At 39.0% G+C, this 23,577-nt stretch overlaps 1 protein-coding gene across 2 annotated transcripts in view; it reads right to left on the bottom strand.

Annotated features, from left to right (window-relative positions):
- Snx3 (sorting nexin 3) overlaps nucleotides 1–22,558 on the bottom strand; it is a 47,637-nt gene extending 25,079 nt beyond the window's left edge. Inside the window, exons 1-2 of one of the 2 annotated variants that reach the window (XM_058575224.1) lie at nucleotides 22,089–22,558; nucleotides 20,520–20,597 (exon numbers count right to left, since the gene is read on the bottom strand). In XM_058575224.1, the coding sequence (XP_058431207.1) occupies nucleotides 20,520–20,597; nucleotides 22,089–22,250 (240 nt within the window). In that variant the 5' untranslated portion in view covers nucleotides 22,251–22,558. The remainder of the gene's footprint in view (nucleotides 1–20,519; nucleotides 20,598–22,088) is intronic. The other variant, XM_046430423.2, reaches the window with a different exon arrangement.
- Nucleotides 22,559–23,577: the final 1,019 nt, after the last annotated feature.

Below are 23,577 nucleotides of genomic sequence, written 5' to 3'. Positions count from 1 at the left end.
GGTATATTTTTTAAGTCACGACATTTGTAAATACTATGAAGTCTCATAAATTATAAAATGTAAAAGGGTAATAAGAATATGGGGCTGGAGATATAGCTCAGTTGGTAGAGTGCATGCCTCACATGCACAAGGCCCTGGGTGGGTTCAATCCCCAGCACCACAAAAACAACAACAACAATAACAACAACAATAACAACAACAACAACAACAAAAGAATAGAACATATAAGGCATTAAGAATCTGTGAACACACATTATGAAAAATACTAAAGACAGGTCCCTGCCGTAGCCATATTTATAATATCCAATTAGAATGGCAGCTATTATGAAGACAAACAACAATAAGTGTTGGCAAGGATGTGGGGAAAAAGGCACACTCACACATTGCTGGTGGGACTGCAAATTGGTGCAGCCAATATGGAAAGCAGTATGGAAATTCCTTGGAAAACTGGGAATGGAACCACCATTTGACCCAGCTATTCCTCTCCTTGGTCTATACCCAAAGGACATTAAAACAGCATACTACAGGGACACAGCCACATCAATGTTTATAGCAGCACAATTCACAATAGCTAAACTGTGGAACCAACCTAGATGCCCTTCAGTAGATGAACAGATCTAAAAAATGTGGCATATATACATAATGGAATATTATTCAGCAATTAAAGAGAGTAAAATCATGGCATTTGCAGGTAAATGGATGGAGTTGGAGAAGATAATGCTAAGTGAAGTTAGCCAATCCCCCAAAACCAAATACTGACTGTTTTCTCTGATATAAGGTGACTGACTCATAGTGGGGTAGGGAGGGAGAGCATGGGAGGAATAGACGAACTCTAGATAGGGAAGAGGGGTGGGAGGGGAAGGGAAGGGGCAAGGGGTTAGCAATGATGTGGAATATGATGGACATCATTATCCAAAGAACATGTATGAAGACATGAATTGGTGTGAACGTACTTTATATACAGAGAGATGAAAAACTGTGCTCTATATGTGTAATAAGAATTGTAATGCATTCCGCTGTCATGAATTTAAAAAATAAAATCAATTAAAAAAAAAAGGAAGTTTAGGAGGATACCAAAGTAGAAATACATGCCTCAATATGATAAGGATAGGCCAAGGAAGGAGAAAAAAATTAAGGATATGGGAATATTGTTGGGAAGTTTCTGTAAGATACTATATAATTTTGGGAATACATTAGGATACAGAAAGGTATGCACAACCTTTTAGGCTCAGAGGCTTTAATATTAATAGAAAATTTGTGGCTGTTACACCATTATGTATCAAAAGTGTTCAAGTTTTGCCAGATGCTGTGGAATATGCCTAGAATCCAGTGATGCAGGAGGCTGAGGTAGGAGAATCACGAATTCAAAGCCAGCCTCAGAAACTTAGAGAGACTCTAAGCAACTCAGTGAGACCCTATCTCTAAATAAAATACAAAAATGGCTCTGTGATTAAGTGCCCCCAAGTTCAATCCCTAGTACCCCCACAAAAGTCTATTTTTTCCCATTCACCTGAGAAAGCTAAAGATATATTCATTAAGACTGCATTTTATAAAAGATACTAATCAAGGTTCAAATTTGTGTGGTGGAAGTTCCTGATATGCTGCATTGTTAGGGGAAAAATGTGTGAGACTGGGAAGGAGGAGGCTACAGCAGGAGGATTGCAAGTTGGAAGCTGGCCTCAGCAACTTAGTAAGACCTTCAGCAAATTATCAAGACCCTGTCTTAAAATAAAAAAAATGAAAAGGACAAGGGTTGTAGCCCAGTGATAAAGCACCCCTAGATTCAATCTCCAATCCCCCCACCCCAAAGAAGCAAGCAATTATATATTAGTATAATTCAGAATTTGTTTTGTACCATTATGATAAATTTAGCATAGTAGTAGCTAATTACAGTCTGATTCCTGGAAGTAGCAGTGAACAGATAGTCAAGCGGATCTGGGTTCAAGTCCTTCTATAAAATTCATTAATAGTATGTCAAGTTACTTTCCTTCTGGGTTTTATCTTTTATTTTCAATGCTAGGAACAAGACCCTGGACCTTGCACAATGCTCTACCACTGTGCTACCCTCCATTAAATGAAAACATTACTACTTATCCCAATAATGAAATAAGAACTATCATAATTCATACATTTTATAATTTATTAGCTACTTATTGTAGGTGGGGCAAATCTATGCATTATGTCATGTTTAATCCTCTGAAGTTTTATATTATGGCCAAAGAATTCAAAGAAAGGAGTTAAGGAATTTGCTCAGGGTCATATGTCTACTAATAGGCACAGAGAGGATTTAATTCTATGCTCAACTTCAAAGTCCATGCTCTTAATGCACAGTGTGGTTACAGTACCTGACTTAAAGCAGATGTTAAAGATTTAAACATTCATTGAAAGATCATTTAATAAATATCTGAACACAACTATTATGTGCAAGGGACCAAGTAATACTTAGCTACAAGGTTGTTAAAAAGCATTTAAAAAGGGCTGGGTATGTGGGTCAGTGGTAGAGTGCTTGCCTATTATGTGTGAGACCCTGGGCTCAGTCCCTAGTACTACAGAAAAAAAAAAAAATTTAAACATTACATAAAAAGTGCTTCTGATGATGCAGAAGTTAACATTAACAGTCCAGTAATATGAATAAAGACTTTTCTTTTAAAACATGGAACCCATCCAGGTGCAGTGGCATATGCTTATAATCCCAGCAACTCAGGAGGCTAAGGCAGGAAGATCACAAGTTCAAGGACAGCCTAGGCAACTCAGTGAGACCCTCAGCAACTTGGTGAGATGCTGTCACAAAATAAAAAATAAAAAGGACTGAGGATGTAGCTCAGTGAAAAGCACCCTTGGGTTCACTCCCCAGTACAAAACAGTAACAACACAACCAAGAAGCACAACGAAGTCCAAGTAGGAAAAAAATAAAGAGATCACACCTAACCAAAATAAATAAATAAATAAATAAATAAAATCACAAATTGTTGAAAGTTATAGATAAGCAAAATCCTAGCAAGAGAAAAATGATTCATCACATACGAGGGACCACAATAAGATTAACAGCTGAATTCTAAACAGAAACAATGGAAACCAGAAAACAGGTGCTTATTTAGAATGTTAAAAGAAACAAGAAAAAACAACAAAGAATTTCATATTCGGTATGGTAGGTAGACTTTTGTGATGGTCCCCCAAATTCCAACCTCCTACACATCCCCTTGGCTATGGCTGAGGCCTATAAATATGATGGATGCCACTTCCAGGGTTAGGTTACACCATATGGCAGAGACAAAGGCATTTTGCAGATGTAATTAATGGCCGTGAGGGTCGACTTACAGTTCATCAAACAGAGATTTTTGTGAGTGACTCCCTTAAAAGAAGCTTTAGGAAAAAAAGTTTTAGTTTCCCTTGAACTCAAAAGGCTTTCCCCACCAGCCATGAAGAGGAAAGCTGCTATACATTCTATAGCTGCAAGAAATTAATTCTGCCAACAACTAAGTAAGCCAAGAAGATAAGATAAACTGCAACCTTGACCATCTCTTGGTCCTGGGAAAGCCTAAATAAAGGGCTAAGCTGAACCATATTCAGGCTTCTGATTTACAGAAACCGGTGGGATAAAATCTGGTGGTGTTTTAAGATGTTAGATTACGTGTTCGTCCCCCTCCAGTGCTGGGGACTGAACCCAGGGCCTCATGCATGCTTGGTAATTTTAAATGTAGCAACAGAAAACTAGTAAATCAAGGACAACTAGCCAGATGCAGTAGTACACACCTGTAATCTTAGCAACTCGGAGGTGAGACAGGAGACCAAAAGTTCAAGTCCAGTCTCAGCAACTTAGTAAGACTTTGTCTCAAAAATAAAATAACAAGTTCTGGGGATGTAGCTCAGAGGTGCAGTACCCCTGCATTCAATCCCCAGTACCAATTTTTTTTTTTTTTTAAAGTAAACAAACAGGGAGGGAGGGCCTGGGTATGTAGCTTGGTATTAGAGCAACCAAGATTAACTCCAGTATTGCAAATAAATATACCCATAAATAAATAATAAATCCAGAAAAACTATCCTTTTAAAACAAAGATTAAATAAGACAGCTGGGGACAATGGTGCACATCTGTAATCCCAGCAGCTCGGGAAGCTGAGGCAGGAGGATCAGAAGTTCAAAGCCAGGCTCAGCAACTTAGCAAGGCCCTAAGCAACTCAGTGAGACCCTGTCTCTAAATAAAATACAAAATAGGGCTGGGGATGTGGCTCAGTGGTAGAGCACCCCTGGGTTCAATCCTCAGTCCAAAAATAAATAAGGCAATAAGACATTTCCAGATAAACAAAGACAGCAAGAATTCATAATTAGCATACCTGCCTTAGAAGACTTAATACTAAACACCTAGATGCATGCCTATAATCTCAGCAAGACCCTATCTCAGAAGAAAAGTAAAGGGGTCTGGAAGTATATTTCAATGGTTGGCCGCTTGCACAGCAAACGTGAAGACCTGGGTTTGATGCCCAGTACTGAAAACAAACAAACAAACAAAAAAAGATCCACTGGTGAGTTATCTTAAGCTTGCCAACACAAAAACTATTACTCAGCTTCCTGGTCCTAATGAAATAACCAAGGCAATTAAATTATAAAAAGAAAGTTGTTGTTCGGGGTCCTGATTCCAGACCTTCCAGTCTACAACCCAGTAGCCAACTGCTTTGGGTCTCTTAAGAGGCTGGCACATCATAGCAGCAGTACATGGTGAAGCAAACTTCATACCACATGAGCTAGGAAGCAAAGAAGAAGAGGCCACCAAGGTACTACAATCCCCTTCAGAGGCAGGCTCCCAATGACCTAAGAACAAGGCCCCAACTCTCAATAGTACCACCTTAGTAACCAAGCCTTTAACATATGCACCTTTAGGGGACATTCAAAATCAAACTACAGCAAGGACTTAAATCATAAGATTTCAATATTTTAATATGATGGATTTTTCTGAGACCTTTATAAAGAACTTTGAGGAAGTAGGACAAGAAGAGAATTTGGAAAGTACTTCCTCTTCCACTTGCAGTACAGGTACAGAACAGGAAATTACTTCAAGGTCTCTGAGCTAAAGTATCTTGCAAGAGCCTGGAGCTCTTAACAGACATGAAAACACATACAAGTGAAATTTGTTTGGGACTAGACACTTTCACTACTTTAACATGTAACCTGGATGGAACTAAAGAGAAAGGAGGCAGATACTATGCATTCTGAAAGATGTTATTTATTCTCATTCCAGTTCTTTTAATTAAACTACAATCCATGTAAACTATGGCTTATAAATTTGCATTCAATTTCTTAACGCAGTCTACTGAAGACCCAGAGGCAGAGTCAAAGACAACCCCTGTGCACTATGGCCACTCCATATCACACCTCTTTGAAGGTAGTGAACACCATAGTCCCAAAAAAAGCCAGAGCAGCACCCTAAAAGCTGCCCAGCAGGCCCAAATGGCTCTTTGATCCCCTCAAATGTAAGCTAAGTGGGAGAATCTAAACTTGTAGACCACTGGAAGGGAGGGTGCCCATGAGTTCCTATCCAGCCCTGGCCAGCAGCATGCTTCACATGCCACATAACTACTTTTTTTGGAAGACTGGGTTTTGCCATGTTGCCCTGCCTGGTCTTGAACTCCTGGACTCAAGAGCATCTCCCACCTCACTCTCCCTGAGTGCTCAAATTACAGGCACGTACTACCAGCCCCAAGGTTTTTAAAAGGTTTTTGTTTGTTTGTTCCTAATGTAACAAAATGTTCCTATCAAGAAAATAAGTCTAGGGGCTAGGGATGTGGCTCAAGTGGTAGCACGATCGCCTGGCATGCATGAGGCACTGGGTTCGATCCTCAGCACCACATAAAAATAAAATAAAGATATTGTGTCCACCTTAAAATAATAATTAAAAAAAAAAAGAAAGAAAAAAAAGTCTCTAACCTTTGGCTGGACAAAAAAAAACCTTTTTTCTTTACCTTGAATGGGATGTGAGGAAGTAAGAGAATTTGGGAAGCACTTTCTCTTCTACTTAACTGAACAGGTACAGAACCAAATTTACTTTAGGGCGCTGAATTACTGTCCTGCTTCCTCATATTTCACTCAAGATAAAAAGGAGAAGAAAAAAAAAAAGCATTCTTAATGCAATCAAAGGCTAGATATGTATTTTCTCAATAAAAACGTTTTCTTTCCTTTTTTGGGGGGGTGGGGAGTACTGAGAATTTAACAAAGCGGCAATTTACCACTGAGCTATATCACCAGCACTTTTTGTTGAGATAGGATCTCACTAAGTTGCTGAAATTGGCTTTGAATGTTGGATGCTCCTGTCTCAACTTCTTGAGCCACTGGGATTATAGGCATATGTGACCACGCTCTTAGTCTTTTTATTTTTTTAAGAATGGAGTGTGTGTAAAGGCAGTCCATAACTGGAATTTGGCAAATGAGTAACAGGGACCCGACTGAATGACCAGTAACTAGAAACATAGTGGGACTGAGACAATTACATCAAACAAACTCTTCTCTACTCTGATCCCTTCATTTATGAGTAATCCTGTGTATTTCAGAGAAGAGGCTTATAACACTTCTGATCAACTTCTGACAAGTAAAATCAAATAAGTCAACATCAATTCCAAAGAAACTGGACACAGGGATATCTGGAAGTTTAACACTTCAATTTAAATAGCCATCTGCGGCTTATGGCTACTGTATTATTGCAATTTTAGAGAAGGGTAGTCAAAGAACATATTCTTTCTAAATGATCTACTGAAGAACTACCTTTATTCATAAGTGATGGCATTTTTAAACCTATAAAGTTTTTCTTAGTTTTATCAGATTCTACATAATTATGATTCTATAATGCTCCCTTAGCTTTGACATTCTTTTTTTTTTTTTAAACTAGGGATTAAACCCAGGGATGGTTAACAACTGAGCCACATCCCCAGGCGTTTTCATTTTTTAAATTTTGAGACAGGATCATACTAAATTGCTGAGTCTGGCCCTAAAATTGACATCATCCTGCCTCAGCCTCCGGAACTGCTGGGATTATAGGCATGTGCCATGGCATCCAGCTTAGCTTTGACATTTTTTAAAAAACATTTAATTTTTTTTTAATATTTATTTTTCAATTTTCGGCGGACACAACATCTTTGTTTGTATGTGGTGCTGAGGATCGAACCCGGGCCGCACACATGCCAGGCGAGTGCACTACCGCTTGAGCCACATCCTCAGCCCTTAATTTTTAACTGTAGTTGGACACAATACCTTTATTTATTTATTTTTATGTGGTGCTGAGGATTTAACCTAGGGCCTCACACTTGCTAGGTGAGCACTGTACTACTGAGCTACACAATTCCAGCCCCTAGCTTTGACATTTTTTGAACTTACTTTATACAGAAGCTTTAGGCTCCTTATATATTTGATACATTTATTTTTTTGTTAACTTCATAATTTTTCAAGTTGGATTTTAAAATTCTATCCTATGCAAATGGATGTGGATATTTTGAGAACAGGTTCTTGCTTATCTTAAATAACTGCTTAATGTTCAGAAATATTGTGTGACTATATAATTACTGTCTGAAATACCTGAATGTATTTTAGACTTTGAGAGAATCACAAGTTGCAAAAGTCAAAGTACTGTTTTCCTAATGTGTGGAAGATATTACTGCTTGAACTTGTTGGAATTATGATGGTTCAAAGGCCTGACAATAAAGTCTGAAATATTTTCTAAGTTAAATTTTAATTAAGCCAATAACCAAAAGTATTCATCATCTAATACTCAAAAATTTACACTTATCTAGTTTCAGAAATTAGCATTTCTCATTTGAGGACACCAGATCACAACAGCAATAATAAAAAATTCTAATATCTGGAATAGATAAAGAACTCAAAAAAATGCCAAAAAACACAATGGCCAAATAACTAAAGACATTTCTCCAAAAAAGCAAATGGCCAACAAATATATGAAAAAAAATTCAACATCATTAGCAATCAGGAAAATGCAAATCAAAACTACACTGAGATTTTCTCTCACTCCAGGTAGAATGGCAACTAAGAATAAAAATAAAAGCTGGTGTACTTGGGAGGTCGAGGTAGGAAGATTCCAAGTTAAAGGCTGGCTTCATCAATTTAGTGAAGCTCAGCAATTTAGCAAGACCCTGTCTCAACATAAAAAATAAAAAGGCTGGGGAGTGAGTTAGTGGTGAGGAGCCCCTGGGTTCAATCCCTAGTACCCCAAACAAAACAAACAAACCCCACAAATAACAAATAAAAACAAAACAAGGGGATGGGGCTGTGGCTCAGTGGTAGACAGCTTGCCTGGCATGTGTGAAGCCCTGGGTTCAATCTTTACCACCCCATATAAGTAAATAAACAAAAGATCCATTGACAACTAAACAAAATATTTAAAACAGAACTACAAATAACAACAAATGCTGGTGAGGATGTAGGGGGAAAAGGCATACCCATGCATTGTGGGTGGGACTAATCTCAGTGGCTCGGGAGGCTGAAGCAGGAGGATCGAAAGTTCAAAGCCAATATCAGGAACAGTGAGGTGCCAAGCAACTCAGAGACCCTGTCTCTAAACATAATACAAAATAGGGCTGGGAATATGCATCAGTGGTTGAATGCCCCTAAGGTCAAACCCCGGTAGCAATAAATAAACAAACAAACAAACAAATAAATAAAATTGCTAGGAATGGACCTACCATTCCAGATATCCTACTCCTTGATATTTATTCAGAAGAACTAAAATCAGCATACTATAGTGATATGTATATGCTAATATTTATAACAGCATAATTCACAAGAGCCAAGTTATGGAACCAAACTAGGTATCCCTCAACAGATGAATGAATATAGAAAATGTGATATATATACACTAAGGAGTGTTACTTAGCCATAAAGAATGAAATTATGTCATATGCTTATAAATGGATGGAACTGGAGAACATCATGATAAGTAAAATAAGCCAGACTTAGAAAAAGTCAAGGGTCAAATACTTTCTCTCACATGTGGAAGCTAGAGAGAAATGGGGAATTTTTAAAAAGGGGGATCTCATAAAATAGAAGGGAGAACAGTGGAGTAGAGGAAGGAAGTCACGGAGTGGAAGGAGGTATGGGAAAGGAAAGGAACTGTAGAATAGAACTGACCAAATTATGTTATGTTCATGTATAAATATATTACAAAGAATTCCACTTTTATGTATAACTGTAATGCACAAATTTAAAAAAATAAATAGAAGGAAAACCAACAGAGTAGAGGAAGGGAATGAGCAGTTGAGGGTTATTTTTCCAAAATAAAGAAGAAATTACCACAAGGTTACTTTGGCGCCAAGTAGAGATTAACAATGCTGACTGAGCAAGTCAGATGTAGTGGTACATGCCTATACTCTAAGATATTCCAGAGGTTGAAATAGTAGTATCACCTGAGCCCAGAATTTCTAGGCCAGCCTGGGCAATTCAGTGAAATCCTGTCTTGCAAAGACCTGGATTTAATCCATAGTATGCAAACTAAAAGACTGAGTGTGAAAGAATCACATAATCTTTGTTACTCTCCCCACCCATGAATATAATTTTGATAGTGTTTTGTTTTTGTCTTTTGTGATACTGAAGATTGAACTCAGGGTGTTTTACAATTGAGCTATATCCCCAGCCCTTTTCTTTTCTTTCTTTTGAGTCAGGATCTTGCCCAGGTTAGCCTTGTGGTCCTCCTGCCTCAGCCTTGAGCTGGGATTACAGACACGGGCCTCCATGCACAGCTTAATTCATAGTATTTTTATTCTTTTTTAAAAAAATATTTTTATTAGTACATCATAGTTTCATATGGTTGTGTGCTCATTTTCACATATTCATAATGGTGAGAAACAAGCCACTGTTATGACAATTAAGTTTTAAGGTAGTGGGCTGGGGATGTGGCTCAAGCAGTAGCGCGCCTGCCTGGCATGCGGGCGGCCCGGGTTCGATCCTCAGCACCACATACAAACAAAGATGTTGTGTCCGCCGAAAACCAAAAAATAAATATTAAAATTCTCTCTCTCTAAAAAAAAAAAAAAAAGTTTTAAGGTAGTTTGCTGTGCCCTGATAACTGATACAACATTGTTTAGAGGGAACACAAGCCTATGCTGTGTACATATATTTGAATTAGCTTTTGGCAAGAGGAATAAGGGAAGATTTTTAGGATTAAATTTGGGGAAAGAGATGCTAGACTGTCTTAAGTACATCATAAAGCACAATTTTGCTGAAAGAGAAATAAGAATGAAAGGTAAGAATGTGCAACTGTGGATAGGAAGTGAAGTTCAATGGTGGAATGTGCTTGTCTACCATGTGTGAGGTGCTAGGTTCAATCCCTGGCACCACCAAAAAAATTTTTTTAAATTAGCAACTGATGTATATCTATGATTGGTTTTAACTAGAACTAAGAGACACTACAGTGTCAAAGAAGTGGCAGGATGAACTGGGGTTGTAGCTCAGTGCTGAGAGTGCTCTCTTACACATGTGAGGCACTGGATTGGATCCTCAGCACCACATAAAAACAAAACAAAGGTATTATGTCCATAAACAACTAAAAAAAAAGAAGAAGAAGAAGAAGAAAATATATCAAAGGAAATACAAGGGCAAGTGCCTACCATACTGTCTGAACATAGCAGACTCAAGAGATGCTTTAAACAAAATATAACCTATAAGTAAAATAAAGAGAGAGAAATGTTTGAGTCAGACAGTAGTAAGGGGTCCTTACTGGTCAGAATGCAGAATTATTTTTGTGTGACTTGGGTAGGTCACTGACAACAGATGCTGGCAATGAAGCACAGAAAAGACAAAAAGGTGCTCTCTTTGCGGGCCCATCATCTGCTCTCACATTCCTGGCCCCAGAGGGCAGATTTGAGTTCCCACAGCACATTATGCATATTTTTACCAATTATTACCAAACTGAATTGAATTTACCTTTCTCCCTACCTCCAGTGTTCTAAGTTTCTAAGGGCAAAGCATGTCTTATTCATCTCTTAGCTAGGCATCTAGTATAGTATCTGACATAGACTTAACAGTTCTTAAATGTTTATTTACTTGATTTTTCAATCATCAGAGAAATCTTGTAGTCCTATTTCAGAATGGTATGTATTTAATAAATGCAGCGGTCAGTTTTATTCAACTTAGCATTCCAAGTGCTCAATAAAGCAAGTGGCCCACATGAGCTACTCAAATTTTAAGTCAACAAATCTAACAAGAAATTTTTTTTTAATTTAATTTAATTTAATTTTTTTTAGATTTAAGTGGACACAATATCTTTAGTTTATTTTCATGTGGTGCTGAGGATCGAATCCAGTGCCTCATGCATGGTAGGCGCGCACTCTACCACTGAGCTACAACCTCAGTCCAAACAAGAAATTTAGTTAGGGAAAAAAAAAAAAACATGTTGAGAAAAATAAAACTGGGCAAGTAACATTGCAGTTAAAAATCATATCTTGACGGTTTGGGGCTGTAGCTCAGTGATAGAGCACTTGCCTAGCATGTGGTTTGATCCTCAGCACCACATATAAATAAATTAAATAAAGGTATAAAAAAGTACGACATTTAAAAAAATCATCTTGATATCTAAGCAAAAAGCTCTATAATTTATTCCAACTTATATCAATATCATCTGCCCTTCTAAACTAAGAATTCTACCAATTAATTACACTGTTCCATTTATAGCTGATGTCACAGCTTCTCAATTTTCATCTTAAATCCCTTTCTATAATTCAGACATTAAAATTACCTATAGCAATGCTCTAGGTAATCTACATGCAATCTATATTGATGTAATTATTTAAAATATTTGTATAATTTATAATCATATTAATGATTAAAAATCACTAATGTCACACTGCCATATTGTGTAGGAGGTTAACATGTATGAACACCACATAGTAAATGGTTATGGTATAAGAAACTAATTCTGAGCTAGAAAATATTTAAACAATGATCCTGGCTAAAACTAACTGCAATCAATTTTGTCAGGCATCATCTTTAGTTTTTCCACTTGTTTGCTGAATCACACTAAACTACCACAAACCTCAATTTTTTTCTACATGGTCATTCAAAGAAGTTTATAAAAGGCTTTGAGTGAGAAAATTAGCTTAATAAACTGAAAATCCGGGCTGGAGTTATGGCTCAGTGGTAGAGCGCTCGCCTAGCACATGGGAGGCCCTAGGTTCAATCCTCAGCACCACATAAAAACAAATAAAATAAAGGTATTGTGTCCAACTACAACTAAAACATAAATCTTATTAAAAAAAAAAACCTAAAAATCCTTGTAGCTGATCTCAATATAAAGAATAACAGCAGCAAGTCTATATAAAAACTGGGTCTTTAAAAGGAAAAACGGGCATCAAATATTTCATTCAGTACCCAGTAACAGGCCTGTGCATTAAGATCCTGTTAATATTTTATTTTTTGCTGTGCTGGGGCTCAAACCCAGGGCCTTCTACACGCCAGGCTAGTATTCTACCACTGAGTCACACCCCCAGGCAAGATCCTTTTAATATTTAATTAATATGTAAGATCAAAAAACTAGGTTATATTAACTACTATTTCCTCATTTACTACTATCTTCCTAAGATGAAAGATTTCTTTTTCATAATCCAACAGTTTTGATATTAGATTCTCCCAATGTAGTTTGATTTTCAATACAACAGACCCTCTTTTCCTTGTGGTATGTGTTCTAAGATCCCAGTGGACTCCTGAAACTGCAGAAAGTTCCAAACCTTATATATGCTATCTTGTTTTCCTACACATGCATACCTATGATAAAGTTTAATATAAAAATTCAGCACAGATTATTAACAGCTAACAATAAACTAGAAAAATTATAACAATAAAGTTATATGAATATACACTGTAATAAAAGTAATATAATCTTTTTTTAAAAAAGTTTTTTGTAGGTGTAGAGAAGCAGAATGCCTTTATTTTATTTCTTTATTTTTGTGTAGTGCAGAGGATCAAACCCAGTGCCTCACACATGTTAGGCAAGCGCTCTGCCACTGAGCTACAGACCCAGCCCAAAAGTAATATAATCTTAATCTCTTTCAAGATCTTATTGTACTGTACCCTTGTTGACTACAGGTAACTACAACCACGGGAATAAAACCATGGATAAGTAGTATAACCGTGTTTCATTTTTCTTCTTGGTTTTTTTTTTTTTTTTTTCCCAGCACTGGAGATTGAACCCAGGGTGCTCTCCCACTGAGCTACATACCTGGCCCTTTTTTAATTTCTGAGACAATGTCTTGTTAGATTGCTAAGGCTGGCCTCTAAGCTGAGATCCTCCTGTCTCAATCTCCCTAGAACCTGGAATTACAGATGTGCACCACCATACCTAGCTACTACTGTACTTCAGTGCTACATACACTCTGCACCAGGAACTGGCAAACTTCTTCTGGAGACAAGAGTTTGCTGTTCTCCAGGCTAGTCTCAAACTAGTAGGCTCAATTGATCCTCTAATCTTGGCCACCAGTGTAGATGAGACTACGTACCACCACACCTAGCCCAACATAGTTTAAAACACTTAAGACAAAAAAAGTTAACTCTCTATTTTTTAGTACCTGTGGGCCAAAGTTAAATACTACTAAATGCTCCTATCAGATATGCTATGTCTTCACACACTTTTTTTTCTTATCAAAATTAATTCTCAGGAAGGGATCAAACTTATTCATATTTAAGATTACCAAAACTATGACAATTCAAGTTCTCCCAAATTCAATGAACTTACTCTATACTGTAATTGCAGGCATCAGAATAAAGGGAAAGAGCCAGGCCCAGTGGCACAGACCTGTAATCCCAGCGATTTGGGAGGCTAAGACAGTAGTATCACAAATTCAAAGCCAGCCTCAGCAATTTAGCGAGGCTCTAAGCAAGTCAGTGAGACCATGTCTCAAGATAAAAAATTTTAAAAAGGGGTAGGGATGTTGCTCAGTGGTTAAGGGTCCCTGGGTTCAATCCCCAGCACCAACATAAATAAATAAAGGGAAAGTATAGATAATATGAATGTAGCTAATATCCTAAAAGAGCAAATCCCAAAGATTTGTTATTGTGACAAGAAACAACTTCTTTTCTTCCCTTCTTCAATTGCCCAGCTAGCCTAAACTTTCCTCTATAGTTAACACATGGCAATGGAACAAAAGTAGCAATGATAACAACTCCTAGGGTTGTGTCCTTCCAGTGCAAGAATAAGTCCTTCCCCTGGCTAGAATGTCGATGTTACTTTGGGGGAGTCATAGTCAAGCTGTACCAGCCCTGGACTGTGCCTGAGGCCTCTCCACATGGGGCACAGGGAGGGAACAACTCTTTTTTAATTTGTGGTCTCTGTGAGACTTACCCAAACTGAATATTTTTTTTATTTTTTGGCACAGGGGATTGAACCCAGGATCACTTTAACCACTAAACCACATTTTCAGCCCCTTTTAAAACATTTTTACTTTGAGACAGGGCCTAAATGAGTTTCTTAGGGCCTCACTAAATTGCTCAGGCTGGCTCTGAATTTGTGATACTCCTGTCTCAGCCTTCCTGTCGCTGGGATTACAAGCATTCTACACCACATTTAGCCAGTATCCTAATTGACAGGACCTTTTCTGGCAAGCCACAGTAAATATCACATTTTACTAACATGTTCAAATTGCCAGGTTCTAAGTTAAATATTTCTTTAAAGAAATAGAATTTTGGCTCAAAGCTTTAAGTGTTTTACTTCAGGAATCAAATCAATAAACAGCAGTTCCAAGATTTTCTTGGACACCATCTTTCTTATGTGATGTTTAAAAAATTGTTGGCTCTGCTTATATGGAAGCAGCATGTCTAATAATAGTACAGTACAGGAAAACCTGTATTATCACCAGGATAGCTAAAAGTTAAGCGTTTTGAGACATTCTCATTTATACTTTCTCCTTTAAAAGTGTATACAGCACAGCCGGGCATAGTGGCACACACCTCTAATCAAAGCGGCTTAGGAGACTGAGGCAGGAGGATCCTGCCTCAAAACCAGCCTCAGCAAAAGTGAGGTGCTAAGCAACTCAGTGAGACCTTGTCTCTAAGTAAAATACAAAAAACGGCTGGGGATGTGGCTCAGTGATCAAGTGCCCCTTAGTTGGAGGTATTCACCTCCAAAAGTGCATAGAGTGGGAATATTCATAAAATATAAAAAGATTCCTTTTTAAAGTGGATTGATTTATTCTTTTCTTTCCTTGACTTCTGGTTTACTTTAATGGTTATACAGGGACACAGACATGGATGTCGCAAGAAGAGCAAAAACATCTGGCTCAGCTGAGTATAGTCCATGCTTCTCCTTCTTCCCCCAAACTTAAAACTATAGAAGTCAATGTGCTTTCCGCTAAATATTTAAATTGTTTCCTCTCCAAAAATAGTTTTCCATCTTTGACAAACTTCATTATTTTCCTCTTTATTGTCAGGATCTGCTTTTTTAACATGTATTTATTATTATTATTTTAGAATCTGCTTTTTTCTTTAACCCTATCAAGGCTACCAATAATTACTCATGCTTCTCTACTGCATATATTTCTCAGTGAGACAGAGAGCATGGTGCATACCAGGAGATATTCTAACTATAATAAAGTGCCCTTGCTTGAGTACTTTTTAAACTCCTACTATCCAAAGTCATCTAATCCAATTAAAAGAGCTACCCCACCCACCCTTGTAGCAGGATTGAACCCTGGGGTACTTAACCACTGAGCCACATTCCTAGCCCTTTTTAAAAAATGTTTTATTTATTTACTTTTTAATAATTTCTTTTATTTTTATTTCTTTACTTTTTTATGGTACCAGGGATTGAACTCAGGGGCACTCAACCACTGAGCCACATCCCCAGCCCTATTTTGTATTTTATTTAGCCACAAGGTCTGATTAGTTCCTCCCTGTTGCTGAGGCTGGCTTTGAACCTTCTATCCTCCTGCCTCAGCTTCCCAAGGATTATAGATAGGATTATAGATGTGCACTACCACACCCGGCTTTATGTTTTGAGACAGGGTCTTGCTAAATTGCGTATGCCTGCAATCCTCCTGTCCCAGCCTCCCAAATCACTGGGATTACAGGCATGTGCTATCATGCCCAGCTACAAGAATCTTAACAGTTTCAAAATCTCCCCAAGTGATCTGAATGTTCAGTGAGGGTGGACAAAAACATATGGGCTCTAAAGGTCAGAAAACTTAGATTTAAATCCCAGTTTTGCCATTACTAGCTGTAACCTTGGACTAGTTAAATTTCCTAAACTTTATTTATTTATAGGTGTCCACTATGTGCCAAGCACAGTATCAGGTGTTGAGTAAGGATAATTATGACATCCCTTGTCATCTGGGAGTTTTTAATGGAAGATACAGGAACTACAGGAAGACACAGACAAGCACCTCAATCCTAATAGGGCTATGAAGGCATACAGGAAGCAAATTCAATTTAGAATGAAAGGATCAGCAAAATCTCTAAAAAGAGGACATTAAAGCCAAGTGCTGTAAAAAAAAAAAAAAAAGTAGTAGTAGTTAGATGAGGTTATTAAAGGAACAAAGGAGGAAATGTATATAACCTGGATATAACCAATTCAGCTTAGTTGATAAATAAAAGTAGTTCAGACCAGAACAGAAAGTAAGAATGAGGGAGGGAGGCCAGGGCAGTAGTGCACCCCTATATTCCTGCTGCCTCAGGAGGTTGAGCCAGGAGAATCTCAAGTTTGAGGCCAGCAATGACAACTCAGCAAGATCATGTCAAAAAGAGCCGGGGTGTGGTGTGCTCCCTCGAGCGTGCTCTCTCTCACTCTCTCTCTTTCTCATGCGCAGGGGGGCGTGGCGCTGTGAAATGTAGCTCAGTGGTAGTGCTCTGGGTCTGATTCTGTATTAGGGAGACAAGAGTTGAGGATCTATATGAATGAGACCTCAGCTTCTACATCTGCAAAATAGGGATCTATCTACTCTGCTTGGTTACCTCAAAGACTGAATTATATATAGAGAGAGAATGTGCAAAAGAATGTAAATGTACAGTGCCTTGCATATAACAGGTACTCAAATGATAAGACACTTCCACTTGGCTTTATGCAGAAAAAAAAAAAAAAAAAAGCTTACCTTTTATTATAAGCATCACTAGCAAACTGTTAACACACTCATCAGAGCACAAGTTTAATAAGTAAGCTCTTCTTTAGCAATTTTTCCTGGGTGTACCTTAACCTGCTATGTCAACTCCTAAGTCTCAGGGTGCCAACACTGATTTTGCTTTCAAAAAGTTTCAGACAGTTCAAAGTGCCTCAACATAAGGCTGTAGATACAGGGCTGGGGATGTGGCTCAAGTGGTAGCGCGCTCGCCTGGCATGCGTGGGGCCCGGGTTCAATCCTCAGCACCACATACAAACAAAGATGTTGTGTCCGCCGAAAACTAAAAAATAAATATTAAAATTTTTTAAAAAATAAGGCTGTAGATACAAATGCTTTAAAAATATTTGATTTTTTATTAAATAAACAGCAGCTATGGACCACTTCTGAACCAAAACCAGAATACTTCAATTTAATCCTGGCTTTTGCACTAACTAGGTAAGTTACTCTAGGTAAGACAACCTTTTGTGCCTTGGTTCTTTTCTGTTATACTGAACAGTATAGAACAGAACCCTTAATAACTCAAAATAAGAGGCTAGGTGGGCATGATGGCATATGCCTGTAATCCCAGATCCTTGAGAGGCCGAGGCAGGAGGATCACAAGTTTAAGACCAGCCTCGGCAATTTAGCAAGACTCTCAAAATGGGGCTATAGCTCAGTGAAAGAGGACCACTGGGTTCAATCCCTAGTACTAGGAAAATGAATGAGTGAGTGAATAAATAAAAGAACAAGGCTACTTTTTTTTTTTGGTGGTGCTGGGGAGCAAAGCCAGGGCCTTATGCAAGGAGGCAAGCACTCTACCAAATGAGCTATATCCCTAGCTCAAGGCTACTTTTTAATTACCAATACCCACCCTATTTTTTTAAGGAATGTCTTGGGTTAGAACAGAATCTTCCCTATGAAAATTTTTATTCGAATGGGGATGTGGCTCAAGCGATAGCACGCTCGCCTGGCATGTGTGCGGCCCGGGTTCGATCCTCAGCACCACATACAAACAAAGATGTTATGTCGGCCGAAAACTAAAATATAAATATTAAAAAAAAAAATTCTCTCTCACTCTCTTTAAAAAAAATTTTTTTAATTCATTTTTACTATTTAGTCTTACACTTTAATATAGGTCAACATACTTTGTTTATATAGTGCTGAGAATTGAACCCCTGGTGCTCTGCCACTGAGCTACATGCCCAGCCCTTTTTATTCTCAAGCAGGGCCTCACTAAGTTGCCCAGGCTGGTCTTGAATTTTCATTCTCCTGCTTCAGCCTCCCAAGTTAATGGGATCACATGTGTGTACCCCCATGCCTGGCCTGAAGCTCAACTTGAAAAGACTATTTGTTTAATTACTAAACAAGATGGCTTCTTTTTATACACTTACCTCAAGAAAGACAGACTTCCAGGCAGGCCTGGTGGCACTCGCCTGTAATCCCAGCAATTTAGGAGGCTGAGGCAGGAGGATAGCAAGTTCAAAGCCAGCCTCAGCAACTTAGTTAGGCCCTAAAGAACTTAGAGTGGCCCTAAACAACTTAGTGTCTCAAAATAAAAAATAAAGAGGGCTGGGGACGTGGCTCAGCAATTAAGTAACCCTGGATTCAATCCCCGGTACCAAAAAAAGAAAAAAAGAAAGGTATACTTCCATACCAAGTAGGTTTCTTCTTCTTCTTTTTTTATGGTGCGGGTGCGTGTGCGTGTGCGTAAGTGCTGGGAATTGTATCCTGGGCCTTGCACATGCTTTGCAAGCACTCTGCTGTTCAGCTACAACCTCAGCTATTTTCTATTTTGAGACAGGGTCTCGTTATGTTATCTAGGCTGGTGTTGAACTTTCGAGATCCTTCTGTCTCAGTGTCTGGAATAGCTGGGATTACAGGTGTGCATCACCACACCTGGCTCCAAGTAGGTTTCATGGAAAGAAAATTTTAGTAACTGAACTGAATATTAACATACAGAAAATTTAAATGGATCACTGGCCTTAAGCTCAAAATATATTAGTATTTACAAAGAGCTAGCCTTTGAATGGGTACTATGTGCTAGTCACCGTGCTATAAAGGGTTTTATGTTTATTATCTCATTTAGTCCTAGGAGGCAGGTACTATTATTATCAAATCTATTTCATAAAAGGGGAAGTGGAGCTTTAATTCTGTACTTTGCCCTGCTAGTCAGTGAGAAATCTATTCTCTGAATTCAAGACTATCTCAAAGCTCAAGAGGACTTTTACCTCCACTCCTGCTTGAAATTGTTGTCTCCAGATACAACAGTATATCTTAATTTAAAATCCCCAGAAAATTGAAATTATAGCACAAACTTCATAAACAGTGACTATATCTCTCTTTCAGCCTTCTCTTTAATATGCCAAAATAATTCTAGACCCTGAGCTTTCCTAAACCTTTAATCATTTATGGTGCGCTCTGCTGTACCTACCCATTAGAACAATTTAAAAAAACATTAACACAGTGCCAATTATTTTCAAAAGCCCAGAGATACTAATCAAGTGATCCTAATAGTCTTAAACACTATTCTCAAACCAAAAAAGATAAATGGAGATTGGGAAACTTGCATTCTAAAGTGCCACCATCCAGATAAAATTACCCTGTGAATTAGAGTAATTTCAATCAGATCCTGTAAAAATTGAACATTTTTCTCAAGACCAGAATTACAGAGTAACTCTAAGATAGCTCAAGGGCCCAAACTCTGAAGAATAAAATGGTTTTCCACGTGGCAAATTCAATAGCAAAAGGCGGGCAGTAGGAACTAGGGAAAACAGCAATAGTTTTAAAAAAAGCAGCAATAAATAAAATTACAAAATGATTAACCTATTCAACTCATGGCCATTCTACCTTAATACAAGACTATAATTACTCTCAAAAATCACATGCTGCTTAAGTAAGGCCTCATGTCTTACTACATGGTGCCCTCAGTTTTAAGTTAACATATTACATACTAAGAAAAACTCACATTTCATAAGCATTAAAAACTCAATTTTTTTTTTGGGGGGGTGCGTATATTTATGACAGTCATTATCATGCAAACTAGTTTACATAAACATAAAATACCAGAGTAAGTGTATAATTTGTTAATTCTCTAACTCACTAGTGAGTCTCAGAATTGTTTTCTAAACCATAAGAATGGCCACACTTATAAACAATTTATATTTGTCATATCAACTATTTGGTAATAAGATACCAGATATATTTAAAAAGAGAGGAGTATGCTGGTCCTGGTGGTGCATGCCTGTGATCCCAGCAAATCAGGAGGCTGAGGCAGGAGGGTTGCCAAAATACAGAGCCAGCCTAAGCAACTTAGCAAGACCCTGTCTCTAAATAAAAAGGGCTGGAAATGTGGCTCAGTGGTTAAGTACTCCTGGGTTCAATCCCAGGTACTAAAAAAAGAGAGAGGGGATTAAATTATCATACTAGAATCTATTTAATAATGCACTTACCAAGATAAACACAAAGTTATTACTTGAAGGAAGTGTAGGCAGGAGATTCCAACTCAATTGTGTGACAGGAAGTATTAGCTATGAAGTTTAGAAACAGGAATACCAAGTTTTGTTTTAGCTCAAGAAAAAAAAAAGGAAAATGTGCTAGTGAATAAAGGCAAAAGAGGAAGTTCTTTTTAGAGAACCATCTGCCATATTATAAAAACAATGCAAAATTATTTCTAAAGTTAAAAAAATACTCACTTTTTCACTGGGTTTATTTTCAACTATTTCTCTGGGTATACTGGAGCTCGAATTTTTCGGTTTCCCTTAACAAGATAGCTTATGGTTCATACTTTACATTCACAAAGAGATAAGGAGGGTTTGTAACATTCAACCATTAGTTCATATCTTTTTGCTAAAGTTTGATGATTAAGTTTTTTTCAACACTAACAGCATAATAATCATTTTTTAAAAGAGCCTAAGTTTCACAATGTGAATATCTCAACACTAAAGAACTGGGTACTTAAAAATGGTTAGGATGATAAATTTTATGTTGTATATTTAACACACAATAAGTTGCAGATGTTAATAAGAAATTACTCCACTTAAATTTAAATAATTTGTTATACAAATTTTGGTTAATCTAATACCACAATCATTTTATGCTTAATGTTAAATAATTTGTTGTTGTCTTTAACAGCTGAATTAGTGTAATGTAATTAATTTTTAAACACACTTCTACACATGGGCAATATCTTTAATCCTGAACCAGAGTGAAATTGAAGCGTTATTCTCAATGAACATCTTTCAAATCATCTGAATTACTTTTCCCAACAAGTACTAGTTATGAAATTATGAGAGTGTGTTTCTACTTCAATTGATTCCTTCATTCAGTTAAGTGCAAATCTTGAAATTAAGAGCGCAAGATCCCTAAATGAACAGGCTTTTCTTAAAGCAGTTGTGCTTTGGTCATGAGGTAGGCGACATTTCTCACACCTCAGCCTTTAGCAAGATTGACAGCCAAGAATGCTAGTCAACCATTTCCAATCACTGTTCACGCCTGGCTCAGTCCTATTAAAAATTTGTCAGGTTTTTGTGAAGTATCATCAAGTTCTCCTAGGAGTGTGCAACCTAGGTTATTATGGTTGCTTGAGGCGGCCCTGGAACAACCAGCTTGACTTGGTCATCTCTGGGAAGTCTCCAGGAAAACGAAAGGAAACGCTTCAACTTTGCGCAAACCCCTTTCTTAGTCACACCTAACTCCCTTCCCAGTGAAGGACTGTGTTCTGGAAAGATCTACCCCTTTCCAACTCAAATGTCACTCCCAGATCAGCTGCTAGAGGGGCAAGCAGAGCTCAACCCACTCCCTCTTCTTCGAGCACCTTCTCGAGTGCCGCAGCCCGCCTACAACCTATACAACCGGGGCCCGGGCTTACGACCCCAGCCCACACGCAAGGCTACCACTGCGTCTCCCGGGGGTCTTGGCCTGGGCGGCAGTGGCCAGCCCAGGGGATCCGCTCCTGATCCAGAGGGGGCGACCAGAGCGGGTGTGAGGGGTCTCCTGGCTGAGCCGAAAGATGGTCTCACCTTGACCCTGATTTCGTAGGTGGTAAAGCGGCCCCGGCCGACCCCCACGGTCTGCGGGTTGCTCACATCGATCTCGAGGAAGTTGCTGGGCGGCCCGTAGGCGTCATTCAGATTCTGCGGCTTGGTGATCAGCCGCCGGGTGTCCGCCACGGTCTCCGCCATTTCGCTGTAGCCGCAGCCGCCGCGGGCTCCCTCCGCCCACTCCGCGTTCCACAGACGCCGCCGCTGCCGCCCGCCGCGGGGACACGGGGCTCGCGCGCAGCGGTCGCGAAGCGAACGAGCACGTAGAACGGGCGTTCACCCCGCTCGCGAAGCTCCACCCCACGTCCCTCCAGCTTCCGCCTCTGTGCCTGGGAAAAAACAGCTGACCCGCCAGAACGCCGCGTCCCGGCCCGGGAAGCCCGGCTGAGGACCGGGAGGGGCACTGCCCGCAAGGGGTTGAGTACAAGCAGCGTCGCGGGACGTGTAGCTAGCGGGTTCAAAACGAACTACAGTGCCCACAATGCACCGGGCGAGCGCGCCGCCGGGAGGGGCCCGCATGCTGAAGGGCCAGACGCCCGGGGGCGGGAGCTTCCGGTTTCCCGGTGCCTGTCTGGACCGGGCGCGGGGGTCGCTGGGCGCCGGAAACGGTCTGAGCGGTCTTGGAGATTTGGGGGCAAAAGTTAAACCGCAAGGTAGGGGTGGTAGGACCGCAAATGTAAACAAAACATATCCAACCATGAGCTAACATTCCCACCACTCCACAATGAACCCCTGAAAATGCTTCTCTAGGTAGTTTTTAATGCCTCAGATAGTCTGGCCATGGGCCTGAGTTTCACCAGACCTGTGGCTAGATTGATAAACCGAAGGCAGTAAAAAGGGGGAGTAGAGTTTTTGAAAACTAGCAGAAGCAAAGCACGTCAAACCGGCGATATGTCTGCTCTCTAAAAGAAAATAAGATAGTGAACAAGTTGAAAGCTGCCTCGAGGATTCTTCTGGGTAACTGGCACTCTTTCGTTTCCCAGGAAGTCTCCTAAGTTTTGAAAGAAGTGGTAAATGTGTCTGCTACCATTGATATTTAGTTAAATAAGCCTTCATAAAAAAAATGGAAAAAAGATCCTAAAATGCAAGTTGTGAACGTTGAGATAGGATACATTTCAATCTCTACCTCAATAGTTCTTCTCTCAATGACTTCAACATTTTAAAAATAACAAACTTCAGTAACTCTGATCACTTTTATCTGTCCCTTAAGCAGAAAAAAAATTTCATAATAGCTATTTTTTTCTGGTGCTGGAGTTTGAACCCAGGGGTGCTCTACCACTAAGCTACATCCCTAGATCCTTTTTATTTCTTATTTTTTGAGACAGAGTCCCCATATGTTGCCCAGGCTGGCCTTGAATTTGTCCTTTTCCTGCCTCAGCTTTCCCAGTTTCTGGGATTGCAGGCATATGCCATTGCACCCAGCTATAGCAACCTTCTTGATAACACTAAGAAATGTTGGAATAAGAAA

This window comes from Marmota monax, unplaced genomic scaffold (assembly GCF_021218885.2).
Source record: "Marmota monax isolate L192 unplaced genomic scaffold, Marmota_monax_Labrador192_F-V1.1 WCK01_AAM20220418_F8-fsc00013, whole genome shotgun sequence".
Taxonomy (NCBI): Eukaryota; Metazoa; Chordata; class Mammalia; order Rodentia; family Sciuridae; genus Marmota; species Marmota monax.
This window is presented reverse-complemented; position numbering and strand designations above follow the sequence as displayed.